General features: G+C 40.8%; 1 protein-coding gene across 2 annotated transcripts in view; it reads right to left on the bottom strand.

Moving 5' to 3' along the window:
* Nucleotides 1-780: 780 nt before the first annotated feature.
* The window catches only part of TTYH1 (tweety family member 1), a 203,729-nt gene continuing 183,110 nt past the window's right edge, over nucleotides 781-21,399 (bottom strand). Inside the window, exons 8-14 of one of the 2 annotated variants that reach the window (XM_040432833.1) lie at nucleotides 16,003-16,058; nucleotides 14,839-14,931; nucleotides 14,254-14,346; nucleotides 13,751-13,893; nucleotides 10,400-10,585; nucleotides 7,722-7,800; nucleotides 781-1,535 (exon numbers count right to left, since the gene is read on the bottom strand). In XM_040432833.1, coding sequence (XP_040288767.1) covers nucleotides 1,452-1,535; nucleotides 7,722-7,800; nucleotides 10,400-10,585; nucleotides 13,751-13,893; nucleotides 14,254-14,346; nucleotides 14,839-14,931; nucleotides 16,003-16,058 — 734 coding nt within the window. In that variant the 3' untranslated portion in view covers nucleotides 781-1,451. The remainder of the gene's footprint in view (nucleotides 1,536-7,721; nucleotides 7,801-10,399; nucleotides 10,586-13,750; nucleotides 13,894-14,253; nucleotides 14,347-14,838; nucleotides 14,932-16,002; nucleotides 16,059-21,399) is intronic. The other variant, XM_040432839.1, reaches the window with a different exon arrangement.

Genomic DNA, 21,399 nt, shown 5'->3' with positions numbered 1-21,399 from the left:
TAGGTTTAAGGATAAGATAAATGTATCAAACATGCCATATTTGAAAAACGTGGCATAAAGTACTCCAACATAGAATAAAGCCAAACTTAATTCAAATATTACCCGCATAATAAATCCCCTCATTCGACTATTCACACAAATGGCTCATACAGATGACTACTCAGGGATAATTAGCATATGGCATATAAGTTTGTTTTTTACTCTATGTATGTTTTCGTAAACTTAATACAATGGTATGTCTATAAATTTGTATAAGGAAGGAATAACATGATTCTTGATGTATAGTGTGCAAAATCCAATCAACGTGTTCTCTTCCTTACAATAATAAAAAAAAGTTTTACATGGGTAAGCTTCAGTAAAAATAGCCCTGTAGAGTTACGGCTGTAACTAAGTGATTGGACCATGACTTTTACCCTCTGTGCCAGTGTATCCCAACCATGATTCACTGAAACCCTGGTGTCCAGGCAACCTGGTCAGAAGACAGCAGCAGGTGTAGGAATAGCAAAATTAGTTCAACCTACTCGAGGATGCTTGGCATGGGGGCAGGCAAGACAAAATCATGGTCAGAATATAGATTTTAAAATGCTTTACCTGCCACCACACCAAGCGTCTTTCAGGAGTTCCCCTATGGTAATCTCTGTTCTGAAAGGATGTCATTTGCATCCTATGCAACCCTCTTGCCCAAATCTAGATATTGTGATACTTTGTATGTAAACCAAGATGTACAGACAGTTGAAGCAAACAAAAATAAAATATTTTTTTAAAATAAAGTGTGTTTTTCCCTTTTATTTCAAATCAATGTAACATATGAGATAGTGTTAAAATGTTCTAATTAAAAACAGATCCATCTGTGAAGGAAGGAGTTTTGCAGCAGCAATGTCCTTGATCCTTAACTCTACAATTAATTCTATGTCCTTCCCACTTCCATATTACGCACACATGCCAGTCGGTGTCCGAATCATTGGTCTCTCTATATCCAGTAATCCAAATATAAGAGTATAGGAGGCCTTCTCTAGTTGATGATTTCCATTCCTTCTCTTTACAAGAGCAGTTTTTTTTCTTCAGGAATGAACATCTTCACCACTTAGGTTCTTTCTGTGTCCTCCTAAAAATCCTACTGTACAGACTCCCCACGGTGCCCCCTTTGGAAGTCAATTGCAAGGTCCAATGTATGTTAAAAGAAATATTGAACAAGTCTTTCTGGGTAAAAAGAACATGAACCAATACAAAATATATAAAACTGAAGGCAGAGGAACAGTTCAGAGAAAATTACCCTGGCAACACAAGAGGGTAAGAATTTAATACCAAGCACAGGAAAGCTGAAGGGGTTTAGCACCCAAGTCTCCTTCCCAAATGAGGTTAAAGAGCACCAAGCTCAGTCTTTATTTTGTTTGTCTCTGTTAGTCATCTTTATAGCTTGGAGGGAAAGTGAGGAGAGCAAAAGGAATCTTCTAAGATACAACTTCTGTTCGGCAATAAGTATCGGACTCTTCTTGGGTTGCACTGATGAACGATGTTCGCATGCTAGGAGAATACTGGTGGGATCCATGATAAAGATGAAGAAGGGAAAGGAAAATGGAATTAGATAATACAGGTATTTCACAAACTTTTTCTTTATTATTAAAGCAATCCATTTAGTGTAACATAGGGGATGTAAGGTGCTTGGTTCTCTCCTAATTTGACCTCCTGCCATAGATCCACAAATTCTCAGTCCTCTCTGTTTTCAACTACCATAGCCTTCAGTTTCTCTTACCAGTCGGAGACTTACCCCTGCTCTCAAATTGCCTAGTGGTGGACCCGAATAATAAAAAATTTGGTAGTGAGGCTGATCGGTCTTTAGAACATCCATGGTTAGTTCGAACTTGCATGGAACTCTAAAGAAAGTACTGAAAGAGCTGTTTGTTCTCCCTTTGATCCAGCTATCAAATGGAAAAACCCTTTAAACAATAATTCACAAGTAAATGGAAAACCTTGAGTGGCTTCTGTCATTTTATTATTTCTAGTTAACCATTTTCATTGTTTTGGGAAAATTGAGTCTTAAGCAATATGGCGACCATCTCGGCACCAACAGAGGTTGTCACCTAGCACCCAGTTACAACAAGAGGGTATGTTTGCTGGGCACAGTATTATGAAGGCGTTTACAACTAGAGACAGCGCAAAGGGGAGAAACTGAGTAAAACGGCATTGATGGAGAACACAATGATTTTTTTTTTAAATCAGAGGCATGTGAAGGTGCATTATGGCTCCATATAAATTTTTTGGTGTTGCAAAATGCATGCATAAAACATGTAGGCTATATAGGGTCAAGTGCATGAGCCCTAACTAAATAATGGTTCTAAAGGTGTGATGAGCACAGTGCCCCCTAAAAGACACAAGACGGAGATAGCTAACTGCAATGTAACTCTTTGTCCCCTGGACTAAGTTTGGAAGGCAGGAGGTCTATTTTCAACAGCTCATACCAGACTTTTCATATCTATAAAAACAAAAATAATTGTGCACATACACAATGTACACAATGGCTGCAGTACAGAAGTAAATACAAGATACAAGAACCCTTCTGCATTCAGCTGTATTGATGTCCTTATGACAGAGATAAAGTTAAATACTGCAGCTACGGCGGCAGTATTTTATGCTGGACTGGGGTATTTGGTTGTTTTGGGGCAGTATTTCGTGCTGCACTACAATATTGCTGGCCCGGCTTCTTATGCTGACCATTCCTTCTGTCAATTTGGACCCCCCTACAACATAAGGTCACTTTTAGCTTTTTTTCCTGGGCCACTTTAAGTTCCCAGTTTGCCCCTGTGGGTTATAAATTGTATTAATGCTATATTCAATATAAAAAGAAATAGGAGACCATTAGCGCATATTTTGATTGATGCATGTGAGGCCATCTGCCCCAACAAGGCAACCTCTTTTACAGCAGAATATTGTGGATGCTACTTTCCTTGAGTTAATTTGGATGCCTATGCCCAAGAAAAGATGAGTCATTATAGTGTAGGGTCCCATCTATAAAAAGGATTGCTGAAAGCATCTACTTCAGGCACTGGTGCAGATACTTGACAGGGGCAGGACCATTAGAGTTGATAGTGTTATTGATACTACTTGTTACGGTACTTGGTGACAGTCCAGCTCACTAACATGTAAGATCAATAAAGCTAGCAACTGCACCTGCCTATCTCCACCAGTGCCTGAGGTACCTGCTATTTAACTATTTCTAACTATCTAACTATCTATCTTGCTATCTCTATTAGTATATCTACCACTATCTCTCTATATGCATATCTATCTATCTATCTATCTATCTATCTATCTATCTATCTATCTATCTATCCATCACTTAATCATTGTCTACCCGTCCTCATGAGATGCGTTTTATATTCTTGTTCTTTGAATCCCAGATTACGTTTTTCCCTTTCCACAATTCTCTGCATGCAATTCATTCGCTCTGCCTCTGTATGGTGTTCTCTATTTGACCTTGTTGATACGTCCCATCTGTCACATTGCCAGCTCTGTGATTTCCAGCTCGGCTATGCTCATTATCTGCTGCTTGATACTGCTTTGCTAGATTGCATTTTGAAACTGTTTAAATTCTGTGCTTTCCAACTGATTTAAGTATAAAAAACATTACATTACAGTGAAATATATGTTGCTGCTGTGTTATATTAGGAAATGGAAAGGGGCCGTGCCAGGTTTTTAAGTTATTCCCTACCCACTGGGATCCCCACCATTCCTAAAAACAGGGGTCCCCTGCACATGCACCCTACTGCTCCCTTCATTCTCTATTTGACTGATGGAAATAGACCATTTCCCCCACCGCCCCAGAAATAGCTGAGTCAATGCTATTTCCTGAACATTATTATAGGGTTAGGCTACTTTCACACTAGCGTTTTTTGCGGATCCATCATGGATCTGCAAAAATGCTTCCATTACAATAATACAACCGCATGCATCCGTTATGAACAGATCCGGTTGTATTATGTCTTCTATAGCCATTTTCTATTGTGCCAGATTGTGTCAGAGAAAACGGATCCAACCCCAATGACTTACATTGTGGCTCAGTTTCGTCAAGCGGACAGCAGGCAGGCAGTGTTTTGGTGTCCGGTTCCGGGGCGGAATGGAGACTGGTCGGAGGCAAACTGATGCATTCTGAGCGGATCCTTTTCCATTCAGAATGCATTAGGGCAAAACTGATCCATTTTGAACCGCTTGTGAAAGCCCTGAACGGATCTCACAAATGGAAATCCAAAACACTAGTGTAAAAGTAGCCTTAGCCATTTAGCCTGAGATGTTCTTAGCAGTATTTAGAGATATGCTTTACAGCAGCCACCATGGGAGATAGACACAATGGATAGGATGGAAAATCATTGACTTCTATGGGACAATTTTCTAGGCATGCTTTATGACCTGTGTAGCGGTCAGAAGGGAGTAGATAAGCTGTGATATCACATATTGTGGTTAGTGGATCCTATGTTATCAATAGGTGATATTTGTCATTCTAATCCTGCCTACAATGGTAGAGAGTTGACTACTGAAAATTGATCTGCACAGACTACGGAGTGGAGCCTATTATTAGACAGGGTGAAAACTGCAGGATTTTTTTAAATATAGATAGTGAAATGGAAAATTAAGAATAGTTTAAAAATATGAAAAATGCTATGAAAAAGGCATGTTCGGTCTTATAGTAAATGATCGCAGCTTCAAGTTCCTTAGTGGGAACTAATGTTTAAAAAAGTTAAAGGGATTCTGCAGTTTGTTTAAACTATCCTCTGGATAGATCATCAGCATCTGACCAGCGGGGATCCGACACCCGGGACCCCCGCCGATCAGCTGTTTGAGAAGGCAGCGCCGCTCCAGCAGCACCGTGGCTTTTTCATTGTTTACCGCAGGCCCAGTGACGTCACGACTAGTATCACTGGCCTGGGCGCGGCTAAGCTCTGTTCACTTGAGTGGAGCTTAGCGCCGCCCAGGCCAGTTGATACTAGTCGTGATGTCACTGGGTCAGCGGTAAACAGTGAGGAGGCCGCGGCACTGCCTTCTCAAACAGCTGATTGGCGGGTGTCCGGGGTGTCGGACCCCCGCCGGTCAGATGCTGATGATCTATCCAGAGGATAGATTATCAGTTCAAACAAACTGCAGAACCCCTTTAATTACAAAAAATATTTTACTGTTTTAAACATAAAAAAAAATACATAAAGGCACTGTCACATTTGTAAGGACATACAGAACTAGAAAAGTGTTCTTGCCTCCACCAGTAGTCTACAACTGGAGTGGGTGGAGTAACTGGTTGGAGTGGCTGGAGTAACTGTGGAAAGGTTGGACTGGGCAGAGCAACTTTATGGAGTGGACAGAGTAACTGTGTGGAGTGTTTGGAGTGAGTAAAGATAGTAAACATTACACTAACCAATTGATTGAACAAATTTAAAAAGTGCACATGGCAGGCTTGATAGAGAAATGCATTTCAACTTTTATTTATTTATATAGCACAATTAATTGCAATGTTGTTGCCCAAAGTGCTTCACAGTTAAATTAAAACATACATTTTTTAAAACATTAGCAGCCGATTTGTGTAGGTGGGCTTGAAAATGAGGGAGTGGTGGCAGTTTACAAATCATGTCCTGATTTTTCAGCTCACACTCTAGCTTTTGTCACTCTGTTGGCTGCTCACACACCTTGGTTCCTATGGCAACTCACTCTATAGCAAGGGCAGAGAAGAGCGGTTAAAAACAAACTGCTCCAACTTGCTCACTTCACTGGCGGTTGCCATCTTCAAATGGTTGTAGTTTAAAAATTATAAATCCTACAGCGAAGAGCTTTATATTGTGGGAATCACAAGACCCAGACCTACATAGTATGTCTCTGAAATATTAAAAATGAAGGCACAGTCGCAGTTTAGAAATTGCCCTTCAAATTTGAGGTAGCTAGAGTGGAGTTTTAATGAATGTCGATGGGCGGCGTGAGTTGCAAATAAATGGTCATATTGTGAAAACTATCAGGACTATGACTTAGCCGTGGACATTTTTAATGGCGGCAGGGATAGCTGAACATTGATATAAGATTTGTGTAGGTGAGCTTGAAAATGAGGGAGTGGTGGTAGTTTAGAAATCATGTCCTGATTTTTCAGCTCACACTCTAGCTTTTGTCAGCTCCTACTCTAGTTTTGAACATTCCGCCATTCATTCCTATGGGACGAATTTTGCCACAAAAACGCAGATATTTCGTGAACCACAGCGAAATGTTCCACAAAGTAATAGCACACCAATCAAGAACAATCCGCACGTTTCGGTATATTACTGTCTATGTAGTGTAAAATCTGTGGGAGGAGTTAGGGTGGTAAATTTGGCAATAATAATAAGAATATATATATGTGAGATAACAGTAAGTGGTCTTGCCATGCAAGAACACCTAATAATGTTAGCATATTATTTATGCCACTGGGGAAATGGCATAACAAAAACAGTGATGGTGGATTTGCTTTTTTTCCATTCCCCCTAAAAATTTATAAAAATGAGTCAATAAATTATATGTAACCCAAAAAGGGGCAAATAAAAACTACAACTCATTCTGGAAAAAATAAATAAAACAATCCCTCACAAGGCTACTTTAATAGAAAAATATATGTCTCTGAATGCGATGTCACTATGGACCTCAAATGCCTTAAAGGGGCTATCCAAGTTCTATAATGCCCCCCATTTGCCCCTCACAGAGGTTGTAATACCGGCATGGCACGGGCCGCTGTTGCATCTGTTGCATGAAAACATCCAGTGCCGGGGGGGGGCAGCCAATAGCAAACCGCGACAGGGACGTGTCTCCCTAGAATCGCGGGTGATGCTAGGGAGGTGCGTTCCTGAGGCGACCTGCTATTGGCTAACCCTCCGCGGAACGGGGAGATGTAGTGACAGCCGTGCCAGTATGAGAAGCGACGCGGGTGCCGGGGTTGTAAGTACAACCTCTGTGATGGGCCCAGGCATATGGGGCACCATTATAGAACTTGGATAACCCCTTTAACATGTGAATTAGACCTAAGGAACAAAAACCTCAACAAACCTCACCATAGATGTTATCTTCCTTTCCACTTGAGTTTGGAGATGTGGGATACTGATTTTAAATGCTGAGAATAATTAAATATAATTTGATATTTTAAAACAAACCATGTTTCACTCGAGTCGTCATGTTTTATTCATGTATTCTTATAAATGTGAGCCTTGTTAGAAGAAGGATTCAAAGTAGATGTTTGGACAGATATTTCCATCAACTTTATTGAAAACACATAGGCTCAGCTGTGTCAAACTTTTGCAGAATCTACTGATATGTCCAGAAATTGCTTAAATTACAATCTCCCAGTACGTTAGCAGGAGAAGCAATCCAATATTAGAGCAGCTTTTTAGGACAATTAAAATTCCATCCATCATTTAGCCCATTGGTTCATTACAAGCTGTGTACAGTAGCAGCAGCAGACCAACAGTTTGGGCACTGCCCCAGGTCATAGAACATTATAGGGGTTGGGCCTCTGTTTTTATATATCCTGGCTATCTGAAGCTGCCACTAGGGGGAGCCTATGGATTACAGTTAATACCCAGCAAATGATTTGGGGGACCTTTGTATCAGAGCAGCAGTCATCTATAATTCTCTAATATTCTCCCATAGCCTCTTCAAAGATGAATCTTTGCTGAAACAACATACAAAATGTATAAAAAAATAACTCTAACAGTATTTCTACTTACCGAAGGGGGCGGGGACTGCCTCTCAATCAAGGGGACATTTTCATATCGAGGATTGCCACTGAACAAACCGCTTTGATTCCTAGAGGGAGAAAAAAGGGGAGACACAAAAGCTCATAACAAAACAGGAAAAACATCCATTTGTGAGAAGTATGTCTGTATGATGATGTGCTGTATCTGGTATTTATACCGCATCTATGTATCTTTTTTGGATATATTTTAGATTTATCTTTTTTAGGTGTTTAATATTGATTACCTATCCTCAGGATAGGTCATCAATATCAGATCAGCGAGGGTCCAAATCCTGAGCCCCCCGCCAATCAGCTGTTGGGGATGTTGTCCATTGGATAATGGCCATGCTTTGTATTACAGCTCAGCCCCATTCATTTGTATAGGACTGAGTTGCACCTAGACCATGTCATCGATAAACATACATAAAAGGCACAAGTAGAGGGCGCGGCTCTTCAAGCAGCTGTTTGGCTGGGGTGCCTGGAGTCGGACCCGCACCGATCAGATACTGATGCCCCAGATACTGATGGATAGGCGATCAATATAAAAAATCTTGGACCACCCCATTAACTGGCTAACATTTTATTTTGTATATCGCGTATATATGTGAATCAAGGCTATTGTTCTATGTATATTTTTTATTGCAACATTTATCTAATACAGATTAAATAGGTTATGTAAGGTTCAACAAATATTTAATAAACAGTGCCACTGTTACCCAGGGCGTGTGCCATTGAAGTGAATGGAGCTGAGCTGCCATAGCAAAAACTGTAGTGGGCAAAAGTAGCACTTTTTCTGGAAATTTATTTTACTTACATAGCGTTGACCAATTCCGCAGCGCTTTACAGATGTTATCATGACTCGCTATCCCCAGTGGGGCTCACAATCTAGATTTCCTATGTCTTTGCGAGAAAACCGGAAACCCGCACAAGAACAAGCTCCATGCAGATGTTGTCCTTGGTCAATTTGAACCTAGGACGCATCACTGCAAGGCACCAGTGCTAACCAGCCACCGTGCTGTCCCTGGAAATGATACATTTTCTGATTTAGTCTCTACTTAAATGGAATCTGTCCCCAGGAAATTCACTGTGCCTTGTAGGCGTGGGCCCAGGCCATCTGTCCACTCTTGTTCCTCTTGCTTTCTCTACCAGCCCCTCCCTCTCCTTCCTGATTGACAGGGCCTGGTTCCAGCACTGTCATCTTGCCTCATCCTGTCAGTTAAGAAGAAAGGGGATCTAGCACAGGAAACAGGAGGAGCAAGGGTGAACAGAGTTGCTTGGGCCCGCCCTTTGTGCACTTAACTCTGTGCACTTAACTGAACAAACCGCTTTGATTCCTAGAAGGAAGATTAAAGGGGCGACAGAATAGATAAACTTTTTCTCCAGAATGAAGAAGTGAAAGGTATCATTATGTTCAAATGCACTAGCCCTACAAGGCATTGTGCCTGATCTAACGGTGAATTGCCTGACAATAGGCTCCCTATAAACAGTTTTCTGGCTAGATGGCGATAGGCTATTCCTAGAACGTCTGATCAGCAGCATTCTGGCCACTGGAACCCCCTCAGTACCTAGAATGAAGATGCCTCTGTCCAGTGTTACAATTCTATACACAACACTACGATGGGCCTTCCTTCCTAGGCATTAGTGGGTCCACTGGTTCCCACACTGATAACATTATATGAAGTAGGTTCCTCCTTGCGCAACTTTTGCTTGATTAGTAGGGAATTGCATTTGTAGTATCTCTTTGGTATCTCCTTGCATTTGTAGCATCTCCTTGGTAACTTGTGATTAATAGAGCAGGGAAGCCGCAGGGATAGTTCATTTCTAGCTGGTGCCTGAAAATCTGTCAGCAGAACACAGGATGCTCTTTACAGCAGCCTGTACTACATATAGTATGTACAGGACTTTTCTAAAGCAACCTACGGTATGCCTATTGATGCGCTGCAGGAACACTGAATTTAATACCCTATGACATATACTGAATGTATTGGAATTTAACCCCTTAATACCCCAGTATACGGTAATGTAGCCAAAAGTCAATTGACTGGATTATGTTTGGGACAAATTTGTAATGTACATCTGGAAAATCCTTACACTTTATGGTATCAAACCAGCAGACATGGGCATCAATGTGTTAGTTTAACGGGCAAACCTGACGAGATGCAGGTACTCTGCCACTAGCAGCATATCGGACACATTTCTGCCGCTGTAATGGTATGATCAAAGGGCCAGAGGCATAGCTGTAGGAGATGTAGAGGTGGCCATCATACCCAATGCCCGAGATGGCCCAAAACCCCTATTGTCACCTAAGACATGAAACATGGCAGGTGGGGGACAGGGCTGTTTCAGATTTTGCTTTGGGGTGATGCCTCTGCAGAGGGTAACCATATGCTACAATTGAAGGGGAGGGAGCATGTCTTACAGTTCCTTTATTAATATGTCACTATATGGAAATATTATAAAAGCCCGCTTTTCCTATGGATCTATATGTTCCAGTTATACACGATAAGCTTCAAATGTTTTTTTTTTTTATATTGTGCTAACATTAAGAGCAGAGCACAGCAGCATTCGACTGCGGGTCTCTCTGCAGGAATAACATATTAATATTAATGGCTTTTTTAAGGAAAAAAAAAGCCCCCATGTGGCTGCCGGCCTGTGTCTGCGGCTACTCACATGTACTGTGAGACGGGGGCGTTGGATATAGGCGGGGCCGAGACCCGCACGCTGTTGTGGCTGCCGCAGCTACTGCTGTAACTATAGAAACTGGGCAGGTGCGGTCTGCCTGCCGTGCGCAGCATCTCTCTACGTGCCTGGGGGTTAAAAGGGTCGTCCTCGTCCATATCATCATAATCCAGGTCCCTGGAACCAAGAAGAAACAGTTTTCGATCACTATAGTTTAAACACTAACCATACATCACAAATGCAGGTATGCTCATGATCACCGATTCACTCTGCATGTTGATAATAAATATTGGTTTGGCCCACAAATTGGCTACATCAAATAAAGAGGTGAATAGAGAACTCCAGTAATATGCGGTGCAATAAGAATAATTTTTAATTGAAGGTGCAGCAATTATACACGTGACGTTTCGGCCATATACATAGGCCTTCATCAGACTGTAATATACAGACAAAAAAATAAGTTACAACTTATATCCAAATAAGTAGATTACATGATCAGTGGTTTCACGTAAAACTTAATACAAGGTTACAAATATATGATCAAGATCGTTTCCAGTGTATTTCCTTCTGGAATTCTGTGATTGAAGTCATATAAACATCTCTATGATCAGAAAGTTAAGGCAAAAAGAAAACACATATCTCATAGTATGCACATCAAGATCAAGTCAAACGTACATAAGATCTGTATCTATGGTATCACAAAGGGGAATAAAGGGCAAAAAATGAGCAAAATTACATATATATATATACAGTACAGACCAAAAGTTTGGACACACCTTCTCATTCAAAGAGTTTTCTTTATTTTCATGACTATGAAAATTGTAGATTCACACTGAAGGCATCAAAACTATGAATTAACACATGTGGAATTATATACATAACAAACAAGTGTGAAACAACTGAAAATATGTCATATTCTAGGTTCTTCAAAGTAGCCACCTTTTGCTTTGATTACTAATTTGCACACTCTTGGCATTCTCTTGATGAGCTTCAAGAGGTAGTCCCCTGAAATGGTTTTCACTTCACAGGTGTGCCCTGTCAGGTTTAATAAGTGGGATTTTTTTGCCTTATAAATGGGGTTGGGACCATCAGTTGCGTTGAGGAGAACTCAGGTGGATACACAGCTGATAGTCCTACTGAATAGACTGTTGGAATTTGTATTATGGCAAGAAAAAAGCAGCTAAGTAAAGAAAAATGAGTGGCCATCATTACTTTAAGAAATGAAGGTCAGTCAGTCAGCTGAAAAATTGGGAAAACTTTGAAAGTAAGGGCTATTTGACCATGAAGGAGAGTGATGGAGTGCTGCGCCAGATGACCTGGCCTCCACAGTCACCGGACCTGAACCCAATCGAGATGGTTTGGGGTGAGCTGGACCGCAGAGTGAAGGCAAAAGGGCCAACAAGTGCTAAGCATCTCTGGGAACTCCTTCAAGACTGTTGGAAGACCATTTCAGGGGACTACCTCTTGAAGCTCATCAAGAGAATGCCAAGAGTGTGCAAAGCAGTAATCAAAGCAAAAGGTGGCTACTTTGAAGAACCTAGAATATGACATATTTTCAGTTGTTTCACACTTGTTTGTTATGTATATATTTCCACATGTGTTAATTCATAGTTTTGATGCCTTCATAGTCATGAAAATAAAGAAAACTCTTTGAATGAGAAGGTGTGTCTGTACTGTATACTGTATATGTAATTTTGCTAATTTTTTGCCCTTTATTCCCCGTTGTGATACCATAGATACAGATCTTATGTACGTTTGGCTTGATCTTGATGTGCATACTATGAGATATGTGTTTTCTTTTTGCCTTAACTTTCTGATCATAGAGATGTTTATATGACTTCAATCACAGAATTCCGGAAGGAAATACACTGGAAACGATCTTGATCATATATTTGTAACCTTGTATTAAGTTTTACGTGAAACCACTGATCATGTAATCTTTTTCCCATGTGTTCATTTTAATCCAAATTGCTGAACACATTCTTGGTGTGGATTCCAAATGGAAATTCCCATTGAAATCAATGGGAAGCCTACAAACCATATAAAAAATCACACCAAAAATAGCTTCAAACAAATAATTGCATAAAAAAAAACGCATGGAGAATGCATAGAATTGTGATGCTGATTCCGCTCCTAAATTTTCAACGTACTAATACAAACGTATGAACGTAATATATCTTATCAGAAAATGCATTTATCTCCACTTATCAGTCCCCCACCCCCAAAAAAAAAAATATTCTCTGTCTTGAGAACATTCTCTCTATAGACTCGTTCCATAGACTTCTACAAGCAGCATGTAATCTGATGATTTAGTGAGCTGAAAGTCTGTTTCACCCTCTCAAGATGCTGAATATAGGGGGAGAGAGCCTGAAAAGTGGAGAAAGAGGCATTTTTTTCTCTGATAAAATATATGACAAAGTTTATTGTATCACCATTTGCTATTGATTTATGCAAGGTTTATTGAAAGCACAGTGACCATTTAAAGCTCTTTTCTGTATCTAAAAATATACAGTGTATCTACATATATATCAATTCGTAAAGGTAATCTGTCAGCAACAATACACCCCTAAACTAAAGTAAGCGGCGTATAGTGTAAATGGCGCTTAGTCTGATTATGTAATTTTTATCATAATACTCACTTTCATCCTGATGCTGTGCTCCCACAAACCAGCAGTAACATACATTGTGAAGACTCCTCTTTGAGTCCTCTCTATCTCCTCTACACAGTGTATCTCCGCATCCCTACGTCCATTCCGCAAAAAAGATAGAGCATGTCCTAGGCATTTCTATCATAGGGCTGGCAAAATGCAGAACGCACACGGCCGCAAAACACATGCAGGCCGCAAAACACATATGGTCGTCTAAATTAGCCCTTATGTGCATGAGCGTGGGAGTCCTCTCAATACATTATACTGCTGGTTTGTTGGAGCACATCATCAGCACACAAGTGAATATGAAGATAAAAATTACATAACCAGACTCCGCTTCACTTACACTGTACACCGCATACTCTAGTTTGTGGGCTGTTTCAGGGCTGACATTCATTTTAAGAGTCATATAAAAAAAATGACAAAGTATCTTGCATGACCTTGTTTCTCATATAATGCTCTACATATGCTTAAAACTGCATAGCCATTCATCCTATAATCTAATAATCCTGTTCTGCATTAATAAAGCAATCTAAGAGATGACTGCATGCACTCTCATTTATTAGATAAAGAATATCTGGGGAATGGGAGTCAGTCACGCCATGAATAGTGCTAACCAAGCCAACCATAAATCAGGCAGTATGATGGTGTCACGGATTAAGGGGCGTAAGAAGAGCCTCTTGGTGCCACCTACCTGTTCTGAAACCGTTTCCATGCACGGGGCAGACTGCATACAGCAGCCGTAAAAGAGAGAGCGGAAAGGAAAGAGAATAGTAATAGAAACAGGATTCCTTCCATGCCATCATAACATAGTCCTTTGAGGGCATCCACATAGTCCTAAAAAAAAAAGAAGAAAGAAATTCAACATAAAAGACCTATACAAGCATTCTCAAATTTACTACTAGCATTTTAAAATAGACACATTCAACATTGACAAATTCAAGATACAAGATCCATACAAGCATTCTCAAATTTACTACTAGCCTTTTAAAATAGACACTAGTGTAAACCGTATATATACAGTATATCGGGATGTCAGTGCTCTGACTACATTGTACAAATACAGTAGCTATGAGGCTACACCATTGTGATGCAGACTGATCTGCTAAGATCTACCCCACCCCTCATAAGGAAGAAAGTCTGTAGTAGGAGATTTGGTATGCTTATGCTACAGACACATTTTCTGCGTTTTCTTACCTTATGGAGCCCACGGCAGTTCAAGAGAGCTATGAGATGGTGGAAGTTCCCCTCTGTTGTATTCAACATGGCTTGGACCACTAGTAAGTGTCTCTGGTTGGAAAGTAAAGACATAATTAGTTTATATCTTTTACATGGGCCGATAATCGACTGAATTGTATTGTATAAAAAGTAATTTCCAATTCAAAGCTGCATTAGGGCTCATACACATAACCATATTTTGCATTTGTGTCCTATCCACATATTTTGTGGCTTGCACATGGACCCATTCATTTCTATGGGTCTGAAAAAAGAACGGACAGCACACGGATGACATCCCGCATCTGTATGTCCATTCGGCAAATGTTCTATACTTGTCCGTATTGCAGACAAGAATATTAATTTCTATTTATGGAAGTGAGAAAATGCAGATTGCACATGGAATGTACTAGTATTTTTTGGATCGGAGGTTTGCGGACCGCAATATGGACAGGATCGTGTGCATGAGCCCTTAGTCTAAAGACATCCACATTATTATTTAAAGGTAAGCCTTATTAGTAGAAAAGACCTCTATATCTATAGTGTTCTTGATCAGTCCCATCTTACCTCTGCCACTGGAAATTGTGGTACTGCTTCTCTTTCCAATCCATAAAGTTGAGGGTGAATGTTGGAGAGTGCTCTCTGTGACATGGTCAGTCTCTGTATACAAAAATTAGTGTGAATGTGTGCATAGAGGTATATTGGCCATTGTGTCATATTTGTCATAGTAAAAGGAGTCTGCCAGCAGTTTTGACCATAGTAAACTGCTGACCGCACTAGGTAGGGGCTGGGTAGAGCTGGACAATTATACCTTTTGTGCAGCTTTTATTGTCAGGAGTAGGGTGAATATGAATTTTTATTCTTCAAGATTCTGCTCATGCAAGAGCTCATGAGGAAGAGGAGCATCACTCTGAAGTGCTCTTTGCAGTGAACTGCTTCCCAATATCTCTGCTCTGAGTGACATCTGTAGTTCAGATGCTAAGAGTGGAGAAGAAGGGCTGTAAAGCAGCTCAATATAGAGATCAGAGAGCACATCACTGTGAAGCTCTGCCATCTGGGCACTTGCCACAGCAGAATGTGGAAGAGTAAAAGTGCATATTCAGATTAACCCCTATGATAAAAGCTCCTTAAAAGGTATGTTTGTGCCGATCTCTTCAGCCAGCAAGTGCTCTCATCAGCTTATCATGGTCAATGGATGCACCTGGAGTTCTCTGCATCTCTGTATAACCTATTCTATGGTTTCTCTATGCTGTGTGTACAAGATATTCCCCCTTTAGAGAATTGCTTTTCAAAGTCACTAAAGTAAAAAAAAAATACATAAAGCCTACCTCTCATTACAACCCCTTCTTCGACTGCTATAGATGTGTATTAGGTGTTGTACTGCCATAAACATTGTGTGTAACCTGCGTCCATACCAGGATGAGATGTTCCTGGTGTGATGTAAGAGCTGTGCTGTGTGCTTTGAGGCAATCGGATGTCTACCCCTGCTATCCCACCTCCCTTTTACTCCTCATACTCTAAACAATGAATGAGAAGCTGCAGCTGCATCTCCCTCCTCCTCATCTTCTATTTTCATTCTATTCTCGAGGGGAGTCTGAAGGCAAGGAAAGGTGAACCGGCTGCTGGACGGTAAGGAAGGTGGTACTTTCTCCCGATTTATTCACAAAATAATGATAGGTGCACTTTAAGTTATTACTGATGTTCATGAATGATGACAACAGATAACTGTACCTGGCGGAATGGGTTTGTAACTTCTTGGTTACAGGAGATGTAATACTGTAAAATATCTGAAATTAACACAAAACATAAAATAGTATGTTAAGAAATGTTTAGAGAACAAAGTTGTTAGAATGGACTCACCAGTGAGTGAAAATAAATCAAAGTGTACAGTGCACCAATACAATGTACACAACAAAACCGTCCAGACTCATAATCCGGAAGTTTAGGTAAGCTATAATTCATTGTACAAAAGGAATCTGCAGAGACTGCCACACAATAAGAAGCACAGAATGAAAATCTCGCTGCCACATGGAGCAAATTTATATTCACAAGAAAGAGCGATGTACCCTGCTCGCTTACATTAGAAGGAACATTTTTTAATAGGTTCTTTTTATTGACTTTAATGAATATAAGAACATCAGCCGAACCCGGCCTCAAAAACATTTTTAGCATATATTAACAACCTATATGTGAATATTCTATGCATTTTTTATTTTAATTTTTTTTAAAAACCAAGTGGATGGTTTTCTGGATATCATTTTTGAATTCACTCTATGTATTCTACTTCCAGTCCAGCTTCTCTAACTTCCTCTATGTTTGGACTTTTATCACAGCCAACAGCCTCACTTAATTTTCTCACTCAGAACAGTCACCATCATTCAACATCACACATTACAAGAAATGCTCTTCTGTGGGCCTCTTTATCTCGTCCTCGTCCACACCTACTGTTAATAATCAAGATTACTCTTCAGGTAACATCTTCCCCTCACAGCAGCGGGAAACTGGCAATGGATTACTTATCTACAGTATATAGGATTTTCATGTCTCTGTGCTGACTGCTAGAGAAAGACAATATTTTTGCATTTCATTTTTAATAGTATAGTACTACCAAAATCAAAAAGAAAAACATCTAAAAATAAAAAAATGTTTTCTATGAATATTAAGACCCTTTAAAGGGGCTATCTGATGGAATATTTTAAAATTATATTATGGGCAGAATGGGTAAAAAAAAATCTGCATTGTTTTACCTCTCTGTTCCAACAATTGGCAGGTCCAATGATTGGCTAAGCAGGCATCTCCAATCATTTTCTGCATGTTGAACCAGGGTGGAATGGGTAAAAAAAAAATGCATTGTTTTATGCACCAATCCAGCAATTGGCAGGTCCAGTAATTGGCTAAACAGGCATCTCCAAAAATTTTCTTCATATTGAACAGGGATCAGGAAGAGAAGACCAGCAGGAAGGCGGGAAGCATCAGAGCAGCAACGGGGATTTGTGAGATGAGAACCCTCATATAATTTTTTTTTATCCCACTAGATTCTGCAGGACTTTAACTTTGATGTTATTTTCTTTCAAGATCCCTGTGAAACAGCACAGTGAAGGGGCTATGGTACTCACATGACCTTTTTTGGTTACGTAGGCACAGCCAGTCATCCTTGTAAATGTCTGGTGCTGAAGATCCTCACACTCACTTGCATGAGTGCTATGGCTCCCTTACTGTGCTGATCCCAGAGGTTGGACTACCACTGATCAAACATTGATGGCCTTTTCTAAAAAAAGGCCATCAGGGTTAATGTCTTGGAGAGCAGCTTTAAGGCAGTTTGTGGTTTGTATGTAGATCTAAAGTTGAGTAATATATTATTTCATTGCCTTACTTATCTTGCTGTGAACCTTAGTTACAGTATGTCTCACAGTCTGTTGTCACCCACACTAAATTCAGAATTTTGTAGGACTCTGATCTCACATTCTTCATTCTAATCTAATTTTTTGGACATTGCATTATAAGATCTTAGCTTAGTGCTAGCTGTTGGAGTTTTGCTGATCTTTGTGATGGATTATAGAATACAACTGATGATCAGTGTATGACTAGAAATGTAATGTGTTCACAACATTACTCAACTTTTATGTTGATTATATCTATATGTAAACAGTAAGCATACAGTATGTTAAGATAGTGAAAAAGAAAATCCACAGCAGAAATCTTTCAATTAGCCTTGGATTTCAGCTTCAGATTTGAGGTTTCCACTGCATCCGCATGGTGAGCCTCATTCAATGGGGCTAATCCACATTTGGATCACAGTGTTCATGGGAGAGCACTTCAAGAACATGAACGGCAATTCTTTTTTTCTGAAACGCAGATTTCACATCCGCACATCCAAAAATAATACTCTGTATGAACAATGGCGGATTCCAACTGAAAGCAATGAATGGAGTAATACATGCAGTTTCCATGTGGATTTCAGTGCAGAATAATTGCTGAAATCTGCGTTAAAGAGCAACTATCTGAACATGTCCTAGAAATAATGTAATTATTTAACTTTTTTTTCTCAGCCACAACATATCAGTGTCCCCTCTACTCCATAAATTGCTCTTCTTTGTTTATACCCAATGTATACACCTATGCCCTTCTACCCCGGGCCAGTTTTCAGCCTCTTGCCCAGGCCTTTTTTTTGCAAATGTGTCACTTTATGTGGTAATAACATTGGAACACTTTTACTTGTCCAAGCCATTCTGAGAATGTTTTCTCGTGACACATTGTACTTCGTGATAGTCATAAATTTGAGTCAATATATTTCACCTTTATTTATGAAAAAATCCCAAATTTACAAATTTTTTTGCAAATTTGTAATTTTTTTAATTTCAATTTCCCTGCTTTTAAAACAGAAAGTGTTAAGAAAATTTACCAAACCCACTTTTTAAGGACCAGTTCAGGCCTGAAGTCACTTTGTGGGGCTTACATAGTGGAAACCCCCCATAAATGACCCCACTGTAGAAAATACACCCCTCGAGTTACTCAAAACTGATTTTACAAACTTTGTTAGCCCTTTAGGTGTTCCACAAGAATTAAAGGAAAATGGAGATGAAATTTCTAAATTTCACTTTTTTGGCAGATTTTCCATTTTAATCCATTTTTTTCTTTAACACATTGAGGGTTAACAGCCAAACAAAACGGTTTACAGAAACACCCCACTGGTCGTAAACTGATGTAAGGGCACACGGCAGGGCGCAGAAGAAAAGAAGCACCATATGATGCCATGTCCCATTTGAAGCCCCCGTGATGCACCCTTACGTAGAAACTCCCAAAAAGTGACCCCATTTTGGAAACTAGGGGATAAGGTGCCAGTGTTATTTGTACTATTTGGGGGTACATATGATTTTTCATTAAAAAATTGTTGTTTTGGCACCATTTAAATTTTTTATTTTTACAACATTTATCTGACAGGGTAGATCATGTGCTATTTTTATAGAGCAGGTTGTTACAGACGCAATGATATCAAATATGTCTACTTTCGTTGTTTGTTTCAGTTTTACATAATAAAGCATTTTTGAAAACAAAATTATGTTTGGTGATAGATCATGTGATGGACCATGTGATGAGTGCAGTGACAGCACAAAGGTCCTTTTCCTCCCAGGTCATCAAAGAAGAAGACAGAAGAGATGAGGTGAGTTTAATAAAAAAAAAAAAAATTTTAACCCCTCCATCCCTATTTTACTTAGCATTCTGTATTAAGAATGCTATTATTTTCCCTTATAACCATGTTATAAGGGAAAATAATAATGATCGGGTCCCCATCCCGATCATCTCCTAGCAACCATGCGTGAAAATCGCACTTCATCCGCACTTGCTTACGGATGCTTGCGATTTTCACGCATCCCCATTCACTTCTATGGGGCCTGCGTTGTGTGAAAAATGCACAATATAGAGCATGCTGCGATTTTCACGCAACGCACAAGTGATGCGAGAAAATCACGGCTCATGTGCACAGCCCCATAGAAATTCAGTGCGGGTGCAATGCGTTCACCTCACACATTGCACCCATGTGGAAAACTTGCCCGTGTGAAAGAAGCCTAACACGTTGCCTAGAAGGCAGGTCCCGATGCCGTGCAAGGCATTGGGCAGCCTGTGCATGGCATCGGGCTGCCTTGTCACCCATTGGGTCCCTGCCACAGCAGTGTGGGGACCCGATGGGCTCCCTCACCCACCGCATGCACCTTCTATGCTGCGGTCAGCGCTGATCGCGGCATAGATGGGGTTAATCCGGCGGCTTTTATAGCGATGCCGGCGGATACAGCAGGGACGGGGCTATTAGGGACTGCTGGGCCCCTGCAGTGATCAGGCACGCACCACCATGACTTACTATTATGTCATATGTCGGGAAGGGGTTAAAGAGTGTGTAGACCTTTAAACATTTTTTATCTAAAATAAAAGAGAAGTACGGTGGCTCAGTGATTAGCGCTGGTGCCTTGCAGCACTGGGGTCCTGAGTTAGAATCTTACCAAGGACAGCATCTGCATGGAGTTTGTATGTTCTCCCTGTGTTTGCGTGGGTTTCCTCTGGGTACTGCGCTTTCCTCCCACACTCCAAAAGTGTGGATAGGGAACTTAGATTGTGAGCCCCATTGGGGACAGTGTGATGCTAATGTCTGTAAAGCGCTTCGGAATATAGTAGCGCTATATAAGTGCATAAAATAAAATAAAAAAAAGTAATAAATAACCTACCACTGTCTGCACAGCTAGTATGCAAACCTATATGTCTCTATGGTTTCAAGCTACAAACAAACCCTAGTCATCTCATCCCACAATCATATTTTTTTCCATCTGTGCAGGGAGAGGATGTGGTCGATCTGTGCCAGCTACATGCCCAAATTAAACACCTTCCTCATGTGCGGTAGGCGACAGAGCCTTGAGCGTTATTTAGTAGGCCGAATGCCGCTCTACGAATGGCGATGCCAGAACAAGTACAGGTGCTAGTAGATTGGGTGGCTGACAGTGCCTCCAGTTCCTTCACATTGTCTCCCACCCAGTCCCCTGCTGAAAGATCAGAGTTGGCACCTGCAGCCCATGGCCATCAGTCTTTCACCTCACCCCCTTGCAAATCAGCCAAGCACTCTGAGCCCCTAGTCATGCAGCAGTCTCTTCTGCTTTTTGATGACTCTGCTAGCAGGGCCATCCACATAGCCCTGCCCCAGAAGTGAAAGAGATTAAGTGCACCGATGGCCAACCACTTATGTTTCAGGATGAGTACATGGGAGGACCACCGCAGCACGTCTCGGATGATGACGAAACACAGGTGCCAACTGCTGTGGCTTTCTGCAGTGTGCAGACCGACAAGGAGGGCAGGGGTGACGACTGGGTGGAAGATGATGTGGAGGACGATGAGGTCCTTGACCCCACATGGAATCAAGGTCATGTGAGTGACCTGTGTAGTTTGGAGGAAGAGGCGATGGTCGCACAGAGCCACCAGCACAGCAAAAGAGGGAGCAGGGTGCAAAAGCGGAGCGGCCGTCCCCTAGACAGTACGCCTGCTACTGTCCACCGCACCAAGAGACCGAACACACCAAAGCCAGCTCCAAGGAGTTCCCTGGCGTGGCAGTTCTTCAGACAATGTGCTGACGACAAGACACGAGTG

This window comes from Bufo bufo, chromosome 1, assembly GCF_905171765.1.
Source record: "Bufo bufo chromosome 1, aBufBuf1.1, whole genome shotgun sequence".
Classification (NCBI taxonomy): domain Eukaryota; kingdom Metazoa; phylum Chordata; class Amphibia; order Anura; family Bufonidae; genus Bufo; species Bufo bufo.
The sequence above is the reverse complement of the archived record's forward strand: the minus strand, read 5'-3'. Positions and strand labels throughout refer to the sequence as shown.